Raw genomic sequence first — 12,335 nt, forward strand, 5'->3', positions numbered from 1 at the left:
GATGGTCTGGGATAGAAGGGTATTTGTATTTATACTTCTTGCAAAGTGTTTCTGTAATGTGTTTCTCATTAAAGGGACTGTGTGCTCCCAGGTGTCTGTGGGAATGAAGTGCCCTCCACACAGAGGCTGAGCTGAACAAGAATGGCCTTTTCTGCTTTATGCCTGAGAAGAATGAGGCCCCAGGAGAAATCTTGTGGCTCACATAGGCCAAAGGGGGCAGCGAGGGGACTAGGAGGGCATTCTGCTGTCCATCCTTTAAAGTGTTCAGTTAGGACTGTGGGCAGGACTAAGTAGGAGCCAGTTCTCAGCCTGGGCTAATGCTGCATCTCCCTGGGCCATGGGGCGGTCACCATGGAACAAGGATGCCAGGCAGAGAGAAGGTGGGCAATAGGGGTACAATCTGTTGTGGGGATCCTTGCTTCTCACCCGGGGCCTCAAGCCACATGGTAGGGGAGACCTCATGGAGGTCGTGGCATAGCAAGTGATCTCTGTGTCTTAGTTTTTAGGATCCAGAGAGGCCTCGGCCTGGACAGGCGAGCAGCAGGAAACTGAAACACGATTTCCTGGCTGGAGAGGTGCCTCAAGCTATTAGGGGTGCTTACCACCCTGGAAGAGGACTGAGCTCAGTTCCCGACACTTGGGGCCCGGCTATAGCTCCAAGGCCAGGAGCGCCTGAAGAAGAAAATGAAAGTAATAACTGGCTGTTACAAAGGATTTACCAGTAAACTTACTTAGAAAATATTAACTTACATAAACATAAAATTTAGCTAAAGGAGCGTGCTTCTGCCTGGCAGTTCAGGGAGACAGCATGGATGACAACCCTTGATTAAACCATGCCCCTCTTGCCAGGAAGAGCATGATTCTGTCAGGCAGGCAGGATGACCCTGGTAAGAGTTGCCCCAGGGGGGAAAAAAAAAAACCCCTCTGGTCTGATTTCGGTGACTGTGACAATGTTTTACATTGTGAATCTCCCCATTGGCCGGAACAACCAAACCTTAATGTCTGTCTCTGTAAAATAGGGTTAATTGCTCCAAGTGTAACTTGGGGCTGTGAAGCTATGCAAGCTGGGGGATTTCTGCTCAAGGCTGGTTCCCTTTTGTGGATTACCCAGAGCTGGCCATGTGCTGTCATTAAAGAGTTTTTCCTTTATTAATCTGTAAAGACTCAGAGTGATTTCTCATTGGGAAGGCATATTTTAAAACAATCCAGAACCTTTTCAGGCCCCAGTGGGCGCTAGCACACACCCGGCAGACACTTATATAGACACACACACATAATCAAAAATAAAATAGATCTTCAAAACAAACAAAACACATCTCAATCTTCACCTCAAAGGAGATATGAGATAGTTTATTCTGGATCCAAATATAAGTGACTATGGCCCGGAAATATAGTTTCTGGTCACTGCAATCTATGTCCAAGTGTGGTAACAATTTGATAAAGCTTTTGTAGAATAGAACGAAGACATTTTCCAAATACAATGTTTAAAACATCACATAGCTGACTCACAGAAAACAGAGGGATCCCCGCTTCAGGCCTCAGATGCTACCTGATGGCAGGCTTGATGGACTGTGCACAGGCCAAAGGACTCACCCAACGGTCACAAAAGCATTAGGTCACCTACAGGGGGAAGCTAATACGTGACAATTAACTGGGCTAGCGATGGTCCAAAATAATTAGGCTCCAGACTTACCATGTTCCACTCTCTTGACACCCAAGTTCTCACCAGTTTCTTGGCCTTGCAGGAGGCCCAGGGTAAGGTGTGTTTTGCTTTTGTTTTTGTTATTTTTTTTAGGAACTTTCAGTTCTGGGGAGGCTGAGACAGGCAGATTATGAGTTCCAGGCTAGTGAGACTGACCCCAAACCATAACCATATCTACTTATGTATTATAGAGGAACAAATATCGACGTGTGTGTGTGTGTGTGTGTGTGTGTGTGTGTGTGTGTGTGTGTGTGTGTCTGGAGGACCCTCAGCAAATCTTCCCTGGGGAGTCTCCTGACCAATTCCCCAAACAAAGGAGAGAGCTTTCTCTATAGTCTTTTCAGGATAGTGGGAAGTTTCATGTCATGTGCTTCAGTTCAGCATAGCTTATGTGTCTAAGAACACAGAGGAGCCAGATCCCATAGACTCAGGGCTGAAGGCACTGCTGTAAGGTCATGACCCAAGCAGCCTCTTTACTCTCTTGTCCCAGAGAGAGCTGCACTAGGGCATGGCCTGATTCAGGCTGTGGGGTCCCACCTAAGCTTCAGGGCCTTGTTCCACCTTCCAAGGATCCAACTCAGATTGTCAGGTTTGTATGCAAACGCTCTTACCCATCGAGACATTTCACTGGCCTCCCAACACCCTTAAAACACAACACCTTGGCTCCTCGCAGGGTGGAGCACTACTCACTTCAGACTATGACTCCCTTTAGAAGCAGCAGGCTCCACACAGGACCTGTGAGCCACACATCGAACATGACAAACCCCAACCTATTCTCTTCCCATCAACTCTGTGAAGGAGAGCCCAAAGAAGTCCAAGAGGTGAAGGGACACCACATGGCCTATCCACATGCCAGTCCTTGCTCTCGCCAGGTCTGCTGTCTCTCAGTGCATAGCCTTGCTGGATAGGAGCCTCCTTCTGCTCAGGCGATGCATTTGATGGCACCTGGAGCGGCAGATGCTGCAGCCCTTGTAGGGTCTTGATCCCTGTGAGGTTGGGAATTCTTTCTCATTGCCAATGTGGAGGAGTGAGTATGGGTTTGACCTAGAATCCTTCTGACCTAAGGAAGGCCTCTTAAAGTGGCCCATGGGTCCCTTCTCTGTTTATGGCGTCTCCAAATAAACACACTTGAGAATTTTCTATGAGTACAGAGACAAGTCAAGAGCAGCCTTTGGCCTACATGTCAATGGTGACCAGGCTCCCATCCTCCGGCCTTCCTGCTCCTCACTGTCTTCTTCCAGACCCCTCTTCCCACATCAATCTTCTTTGGGAATAAAGAGGGAAAGCTCTATGTTCTTTTCTTGCCTTGGAAGAGAAATCTCAAAACTCACTTCCTGCCTGGTGTAGTGGCAAGCACTTTTAATCCCAACACTAGGAGGCCAGAGGCAGATGTCTGTAAGTTCAAGCCAGCCTGGCCTACATAGCGAGCTCCAGGCCAGCCCAGGCTACACAATGAGACCCTGGCTAAATAAAACAAAACAACCCCCACCCCAGTCACTTCCTTTGTGTTCAGGAAATGTACCAAGATTTTTGAGATATGTGCTAGCATTTACCGTCAGTTCTGACGTGACTGGTCTACCCTCAGTCACAGACCTAGAAGTAGAGCCTTTTGTCACTCAACTTTTTATTCGAGGAGGCCGAGGCACAGGAAGTCTAAGCAGCATGCCTGTGAACATGAAAGACACTATAACCCATAGACTCTTAGAGTCAAGACTGAATGTTGAAGAAAATTAACTTCCCTCCTGGATCCATGGGAAAGACACTAAGTGAGTCTGGCTTGACCTCACACAGGAGCTGCCTCTGGGCCAAGTGAGAAAGAGCCCAGGCTAGCCCATGGAAGAAGAGCCAGGAACAACTCTCAGGAGGGGCAGTTCTGGGGGAAATTGACAAAAATGCACACAGCTCCTCTTCTCTCTCTCTCTCTCTCTCTCTCTCTCTCTCTCTCTCTCTCTCTCTCCCTTTATTCCTCCATCCCTCCCTTTTTTTTTTTTTTTTTTTTTTTTTTTTAAAGGGTGGGCTCTTACACAATTTGACAGGCAAGTTTGTTTATGCTTCTCACTCTAGCTTTTGGAAGGCAGAGAGACAGGAAGATCGTAAATTCGGGGCCAGCTTGGGCTATACAGAGACACTGAAAAGGCTTGGGATCCAGTTGGGTGGTAGAGTGCTTTTTAGTAAATACAAGGCCCTGCGCTTAGTTCCTGCCATTAAAAAGTGGAGAAAAGAAAGAAAAGAAGGAAAGGAAAGAAAAGATAGGGGCTGGGGAGGGCCCAGTGCTTAGAGCACTTGGTACTGTTGCAGAGAATCTGGATACATTGTCAGCAGTTACAGTGACTCAGAAACACCTCTTTAAGTACAGTTTAGGAATGTGATCCCTTCTCTGGCCTCTGTGGATATTCAGCTCATACATACATGAAGGCAAAGCACTCATACATATAAAACAAATACATTTAAAAAATATTTTTAGATATTAAAAGTCACTTCCTGCCAAGTGTGGTGAGAAATGTCTTTAACCGAAGCACTAGGGAGGCAGAGGCAGTTTTATCTCTACAAGTTTGAAGCCAGCCTGGCCTACATAGATAGTTCTAGGACAAGCAGGGCTACATAGAAAGACCCTGTTCAAAACAAACAAACAAACAACAACAGAAAGAAAAGAAAATGGCGATTAGAGTCGGAATTGAAGAGAGGAGTCCAGAAGCGCTTTAGAAAGTAAACATTAAATCCAAATCCCATCTTCAGCCCTTAGTGTTAAGGTTAGCAGCGAGATCTCCACGGTTCTCCTGAGTGCTACAACTACGGACTTGCATCACCCTGGCTGGGTGTGTAACTTAGCAGGTGGAGTGCTTGCTTAACACACATGGTACCTTGGGTTGAGCCCCAACACCACACAAATTGGACATGGTAGCATACACTTCAGATACATGCTGAGTTGGAGGTGAACCCGGATTACCTGAGATTCCCATCTCAAAACCAAACCGAAGTCATCCACCACCATTACCATCGCCACATGAAACTGGTCTACACACACTTTGTCTTCAGGGTAGCCAGGAGGTGTGAGTAACTGCCATCTACACTTAAACAAGGCTGCTATGAGTTGCTATTGTGACCGTGGTGGGTCCGAATGGACCAGGAAAGGGTTCAGCGTCCTGGTTCTCAGGTGTGGCTCAGGTGTGGCTTTAATGGTTCCTTCCGAGTTCGAACATCTGAGAAGAAATGTCCTGTGTTCCTTGAAGGTGTGTGCTTTCTGGGCTTCTCCTGAGCCTTCTTGAAAAATGGTCTCATCTACCTCGTAAACACCTTAGGAAGAGCCCCTCCTCCCACAACTCAGCTACACATACACACACACACACACACACACACACACACACCAAACAAACAAACAGACAACATACCTATTGGTTCCGTGATGCCACCATAGCTATCCACCACTTCCTCTGACCTGGGTATCTTTGATGACATCTTGAAGGTCCTGGGCAGCAACAACATCTCTGGGCTATCTGATATCTGGAGATAGGATCCTATCTGGTAGGGCAACTGTTTTCTTCCCCTGGAAAAGGCCAGAAGCCCCAGCCCCATGTACCCCACCTGACAAGAGTTCAGAGCTAGGATGCGGATTTTTATCTGGGCATAATATAAAAAGTTAAAAGAGAAAATGAAGCAGTACGACAGACACAGAAACCCCCTGTGGACAAACAGGATCTGAGGCCTGGTCTGGGGGATGGGATGCATAGGGAGGTAGAGGTGAGAGTAGAGGGGGAGGGGAGTGAGGGAGGGGTGAGAGTAGGGAGGCAGGGGTGGGATTTTATTTCAAAATCTGACCTGGATTGTAACTTTGAGCATTCATGTATGGGAAGATCCCAAAAGGGGCTTCCAGGATACATGTGCCTGAGGTCTGCTGCTTGAAAAGACTTAGACTCAAGGGTCAGCCATATTGCCCTGGATAAGTGGGCACCAGGAGAGCCTTGGGGGTAGCTTTTTAGAGCTGGCTCCAGGCCCAGAGTGCCATGAGATATAGTCCCAGAGCTCCTGGCATTTTCTGCTTGCCCCAGCATGAGATTCCAAATGTCCTCCCACTTCAAGTAGGGTTGGGCCTAGTGCACACACCGAGCCCAAGAGAAAAAAAGGTCACACTTCCTGTCCCTCCAGCTCTAGAGGGGTGCAGGTTTTGTTTTGTTCATTTGTTTAGTCATGGGTCACATCTTGTCCCCCCTTCCCTCTCCCCCACCTATTTTCCAAGATCTGGTTCTCTGTGTAGTCCTGGCTGTCTTGGAACCCACTATGCAGACCAGGCTGGCCTCAAACCTAGAGATCTGCCTGCCTCTGCCTCCTGAGTACTGGGGGTAAAGTTGTGTGCCAACACCACCAGGCTTACCTGCCTTCTTTTATCCTCATAAGCAGTTAGGAGCAGGACAGGAGGTCAGCCTGAGGAGGTGGGTTCTACTTTGGACCTGAGCTGAGGAAGCTGGCCCCTTGGTTCTCAGGAGGGGATGGAAGGCTATGAGCTGTGCACTCATGTCAGCTCCAGGAGCCCTGCCCATGCACCAGGACTTGACATAGTGCTATCCTGTAGATTTGGACCCTGGTCTAGGCTGATGGCCATCGACCACCAAGCTCAGGAATGGATATACAGATCCACAAAATCCAGAGAGGCTGCCTCTGGACAGAGCAGGCAGGAGCAGGTGCTACTGGTTCTGGTGGAACAGCCTGCCATGTGTTCCTGACCAGATCCTGACCAGGACACTCTGGACAGAGCATGAATAGAAGCCATGACCATGGGAACTAAGGGTCCTCCTGTGCAGGGCTGTCCTTTAGCATGATGGTTGTAGGTGCCAAGCAAATGACACAGCCAGCGCTAGGGACGGTGATTGGTGTGAGCCGTCTGTCTTCTGTCCCATGTCATTCCCCATCCTTTATGGGGTTTGAACATTTTCAAAAGGCCCTCAGGGGACATGTGCAATGTGGTGTGTGTGTGTGTGATCTAGAGATGGGAGCACAGTTAAAAACTGCTCCTCACACACAGTGAAGCCATGTCGAGCTGGTTTTTGAGCGACGCTGAGCTTTTGTTATGATCAAGCTAGTCCTAGTTGATCCATCTGCAGCTGAGGAGGAAGCTTTCAAAATTCTTTCTTCCAAGGGCTCTGAAGAACAAGCGCCCAGAGCTCCCCACAGTCTCCTAAGCTAGGACTATTTGTTTATAAATGAAGTTCTTAAGAAGCCAGGCATTGAGCGGGGTGGGGTAAAGGAGACATTGCCACCGGTGAGGGGGCCCGTTGGGAAGCTGAGGGAACATCGCAGGCAGAAATGCAGACGGTGAGTGTGCGCAATGACCCCTGACTGGACTTTTGTGTGCTCTTTTGAGTGAAGTCGTGGATCCTGACAACGTTCAGGAAAAGGACCGATGTCGGAGGAGGTGTTGGCAGGAGAGAGGATGATTTCCTTGGAGGAGACTAGTGTGTGGACACGGGGACTGGAAACACCTAATGAGACTGTTTTTTATTGGGGGGTTGCTATCTTGTGAGTGTACAAGCAGAGTCACAGGGATGAGACTCTCTGGACTGCTGACTTTCAGGGCTTAAGGGGTGCATATGAGAAGGTGTGTCTGAACATGTGGGTCAGAAAAAATTGCAGGACACGGAACAAGTTGTGCTCAAGTCAGCACGCTGCAGGTTGGTGGGGACAGCATTTTAGACCCAAGTCTCACAGACATCCTTTCTCAGGCTCATTTTTTTTTTCTCACCTGTAAAATGGGATTGTTGTCTAGAAAAAGAAGGCACTCTCAGCTCCGGGTGAGTCGAACAGCTAGCTAGTACGGTTTGGATGCACATAGGGTCCCTGGTGAGTGGTCCTAAGTACTCCAAGCTCCGGGGTCAGCATTGCCCCCTAGTGGCAATTTTGTGAACAGGCGGAGCAACCAGGAAGGCAGGGAGGGCAGGCGCTGTCAAGTCGCATCTATCAGTGGAAGCCAAGGCGCAGTCAGGACCTTCCGGGCAGAAGGCATGGTAGGTGAGCGGGATGCGGGCCCTGACAGGAGCAGCTCTCAGGGTGAGATGGGTGAAAAAATTCTGTGGGGCACTTGGAGGTTGTGGGAGAGACCTCTCAGCCAGTCAGTTTATTTTCAGTCATTTTTCTGATGACCTCTCGGCACTGCTGGCTGCTAACCCTTCCTCTAGGCATGGGACACCTCTCTGGAACCTAGGCTGTCACCTGCCCATTCCCAGCTCCCCTCCGTGAGAGTTCCAAGTAGTAAGAACCCTAGGTCTAGTGGGTGCAAAGAATATAAAATATTTAGACTGGGAATGATTCAGGTGATAGAAAACAGAACCAAATTTGGGTCAAAGTACATTTTTTAGCTTTTTCACTCCTTCACTTAACCCCTATGGTGGCTTTCTCTTCACAGCAAGGTCACACACAGCTTTCTGTATGCCAGGCCTGCCCTGTGTCAGTGCTTTTTTATGGTTTAAATACCTGAACCTTCCACCTGGAGTTGGGGAGGTCAGATCTGCCCTGGCAGTTGCTTAGGACCCCTAAAGACCTAGCAATACTGCAGGTGCACCCGCTTTTCTGATGTCCACATCAAGTGGCTCTCCTGAAGTCCGTCTTGAAAGGGAGACACCCGAGGGAGATAGTCAAGCCTGTTCTTGAAAAACTTGTCATTTATTTAAAGGTTTCAGTAGATCCAGTAAAGGGCCCATTTTATCATTTTAAAATGATTGTGTGTGTGTGTGTGTGTTTGCACTCTTGTGCATATATGCTGTTTGAATGTGTGTAGAGGTTAAAGGATAGATAACTCTTTTTGTTGTTGTTTGGTTTTTGTTGTTGTTGGTTTGGTTTTTGTTTGTTTTTCAGACAGTGTCTCTCTCTGTAGTCCTCACTGTCCTGGAACTTTCTCTGTAGACTAGGCTAGCCTCAAACTCACAGACAGGTGCCTGCCTCTGCTTCCCGAGTGCTGGGAGTAAAGCTGTGCACCCCCACTGCCCGGCCAGTTTTATTATTTGTAAAGTTTGCACTTCGAGGACTCTGCAGCTGAAATGCACTTAACGGTGGGTGGCAGATGCTTTTCTTTCTCAGTGGGATGTGACTCTCAGTCCTCTACAGTGTGGTACCTTCTGTGTGATAACTTAGGACAGAGCTGAGATTACCTAAATGACTTCTGGGCATCTCCCCCATCTATTCTACAGACTCCTCCCTGCCTCAATTGTTCCAACTTTCCCGGAGCACTCTCCCCAAATGCTTCAAGGGGCCCCATATTCTGCAATGTCAGTGAGATCAAGGGGATCTTTCATCCTGAGGACCTGAACCTTACTGATAAGGCCCTGAAGCTGAAGTACTTGGGACCACAGCAGATAGAACAGTTTTGGCCCATCTGTGTCATGTACCTGTTGATCTTTGTGGTGGGCACTCTGGGCAACGGGCTGACCTGCACCGTCATCCTGCGCCACAAGACTATGCACACGCCCACCAACTTCTACCTTTTCAGCCTCGCTGTGTCCGATTTGCTGGTGCTCCTGGTGGGCTTGCCCCTAGAGCTTTATGAGATGCGGCACAATTACCCGTTCCAGCTGGATGCAAGCGCCTGCCACTTCCGAATACTGCTCTTTGAGACGGTCTGCCTAGCTTCAGTGCTCAATGTCACAGCCCTGAGTGTGGAGCGTTATGTGGCCGTGGTGCGCCCACTCCAAGCCAAGTCTGTGATGACACGGGCCCATGTGCGCCGCATGTTGGGGGCCATCTGGGTCCTCGCTATTCTCTTCTCTCTGCCCAACACCAGCCTACACGGCCTCGAGCAGCTATATGTGCCCTGCCGGGGGCTGGTGTCCGACTCAGTCACGTGTACGCTGGTGCGTCCGCTGGTCTTCTACAAGTTGGTGGTACAGATCACGGCACTGCTCTTCTTCTGTCTGCCCATGGTCACCATCAGTGTGTTGTACCTGCTCATTGGGCTGCGGCTGCGGAGGGAGAGGATGCTACTCCAAGAGGAGGTCAAGGACAGGAAAACTACAACAGCCCGGAAGAACTCCCACAGAAGGATTCAGCTTCGAGATAGGGGACAGGGACAGGTGATCAAGATGCTAAGTAAGTGTCACCCTTGAGCTTCCTTGGGTCTGAGGAAGGAATTGAGCTTCCAGAGGTGTTGTTTGTTTGCTGGTTTTTCTTTGTTTTTGTCTTTTGAGAAGGAGTTTCTTTGTGTAGCTCTGGCTGTCCTGGAACTTGCTATGTAGACCAGGCTGACGTTGAACTCAGAGATTTACCTGCCTCTGCCTCCCAAGTGCTGGGATTAAAGGCGTGGGCCAAAACTACCTGGCTCTCCTGCCTGCTTTTCTAGGGTGGGAGGATAGTGAGCAGGAGACGCAAACTCTAAACGTGACACCGATCAAATCAGGCCTCTCTTCTCTGTTCTTGCAGTTGCACTGGTTGTGGTATTCGGCATCTGCTGGGCTCCATTCCATGCTGACCGTGTCATGTGGAGCTTGGTGTCCCCCCACTGGACGGACGGCCTGCACCAGGCCTACCAGTTTGTCCACATTGCCTCTGGTATCTTCTTGTACCTCGGCTCAGCAGCCAACCCCGTGCTCTACAGCCTTATGTCCAGTCGCTTCCGAGAGACCTTCCGGCAAGCCCTGGGCCTTGGAACACAGTGCTGCCATGGCCACCAATCCTGTCATGGCTTCCATAACCACATCAGGTTGACCACAAGCAGTACCCTGTGTGATGTGGGCCCCAGGAACAGCAGGAATGAACCCCTGGCTGAGAATGAAGAGCCAGGGTGTCAGCAAGAGACAGACCCCTCCTGAATAAAATCTGGAAGGAGCCTTACCCACAGGGCCAGAAGGCCTCAGACAGTCTGGGGAACTACTGGGATGAGCTTAGGAAGTGATGTCTGCTCTGCCTTCATTCTTGAGTGTTGAGGAAAACAGCAAAAGAAAGAGGATTGAACCCCAATTGCCAAAGACTCATATTGAAGGCCTGAAAAGCTGGCTCAGCAGTTAAGAATGCTTGCTCCTCTTTCAGAGGACCTGAGTTCAGGTACCTGCATCCTCATGACAGCTTACAACTACCTGTAACTCTAGCTCTAGGCCATCTGACACTTTCTCTTGGATTCTGAAGGCATCCACCACATAGCACACACCCATATATTTAAAAAAAAAAAAAAAAAAAACCCACATTGAACCAAACATATGCTGTATATCCCTCCAGACCCTAGACCCCTAAATTCTTCCCCACAGAATCATCACAGTTACCTAGGACTCAGCCATTATTCCTCCGGGGATCCCTCCTTCCTCTCAAGTTCAGACATGTTTCCATCAGGACCTACCTGTCATTCTGGTAACTTCTGAACTTCCACAGACTCTGTCTGCCTCTTTCCAGCCCTTGTGCCATAGTTAAGAGACACTCTGCATACCCTGACCCTTCCTGGCTCCCATTCTGCACTGAGATCTGGGCCTGATCAAGTTGCCAGGTGATAGGGGTTTCCAAGATCCAGGGGACCTGGATCTGATCTCAGCCTTTGTCACCATGTCGCCATGTGGCAACAAGCAAATCATCCTGGCTTTCTAAGAGGCTTCGGTTCCTTGCTTGCAAAATGAAAGGTGTGCTTGCTTGCCCATGCCCCCTTTTGAAGGAAGCTTGCTGTGTTTTCATCTGTGTGTACAACAAAGCCAATCACTGGCTTCAGGTTATCTGCATCACTCCCAAACCCTGCTTTCTTTCTGACCTTCTCGTGGTCCTGGTCCAAGCTATCAAGGGCAGATCCTTTGCTTGTCCTGAAACAGATAGGGCCAACCTATGAGCAGTGCACTCCTGGCGGCCTGTTGCCTTTCTCACATGCAGACAGGCTGGCCTGGGTGCCCCAGATGAATACATGCTAGATTCTGTTAGCCAGGGGATATCTGGAAGAAGCATGAGCTAACTTAAGGACCAGACATGGCTGTGCAGAGACAGTGTGTTGGTTAGTCTTTGTCAGTTTGACAGAAACTAGCGTCACCTGGAAGAAGGACATTTTTGTGATTAATGACTGATATCACAGGGCCAACCCACTGTGGGTGGTGCCACTTCTGGGCAGGTGGTCACAGTTGTCTAGAAAACAAGCTAAGCAAGCCACGGGGAGCAAGCCAGTGAGCCAAGTCTCCCCCTCCCCCACCCCTCCCCCTTCTGCTCTTGTTCCTGACTTGTTTTCCCTTGATGATGGACGGTAAGCTGAATAAACCCTTTCCTCCCCAAGATGGCTTTGGTCAGTGTTTTATCATAGGAATGAAAAGCAAATGAGGGCATGAAGCTCTGCTACAGGGAGTAGGTGGTCAAGGGCGGTATTTCTCTGACATTTCATGCCATGAACCCCAGGAACAACCTGGTGCTCAGGGGAGGGGACCCCATTAAAGGAGGGACTCCATTTATGGATGATCTGTGTCCTGCTGCAAGTTGCTGGGTCTTGTGCTAAGAGACCTGGTGTCCATAGCTAGGGGCTGCCCAGTGACCCTGTAGACAACCTGCTAACTGGTGTCCTACACTTCCCAGGGCACCAGTGTCCAGTGTCCAGGGGAGGAGAGAGTAGAGGGTTATTTTACAAGTTAGTTTTACACTGACAGTGACAACTTAAGGGCAGGGAGTTGGGCACGGTGGCATGCAGCAGTAATCCCAG

General features: G+C 49.3%; 1 protein-coding gene across 1 annotated transcript; it reads left to right on the plus strand.

Moving 5' to 3' along the window:
* The first annotated feature begins 6,928 nt into the window (after positions 1 to 6,928).
* Nmur1 (neuromedin U receptor 1) lies at positions 6,929 to 11,877 on the plus strand. The gene is made up of 3 exons (XM_076914869.1): positions 6,929 to 7,009; positions 8,878 to 9,772; positions 10,103 to 11,877. Exons 1-3 carry the CDS (start codon positions 7,001 to 7,003, stop codon positions 10,489 to 10,491), a joined length of 1,293 nt encoding a protein of 430 aa, XP_076770984.1. The 5' UTR covers positions 6,929 to 7,000; the 3' UTR covers positions 10,492 to 11,877.
* The last annotated feature ends 458 nt before the right edge of the window (positions 11,878 to 12,335 follow it).

The sequence above is a fragment of the Arvicanthis niloticus genome, chromosome 17 (genome assembly GCF_011762505.2).
Source record: "Arvicanthis niloticus isolate mArvNil1 chromosome 17, mArvNil1.pat.X, whole genome shotgun sequence".
NCBI lineage: Eukaryota > Metazoa > Chordata > Mammalia > Rodentia > Muridae > Arvicanthis > Arvicanthis niloticus.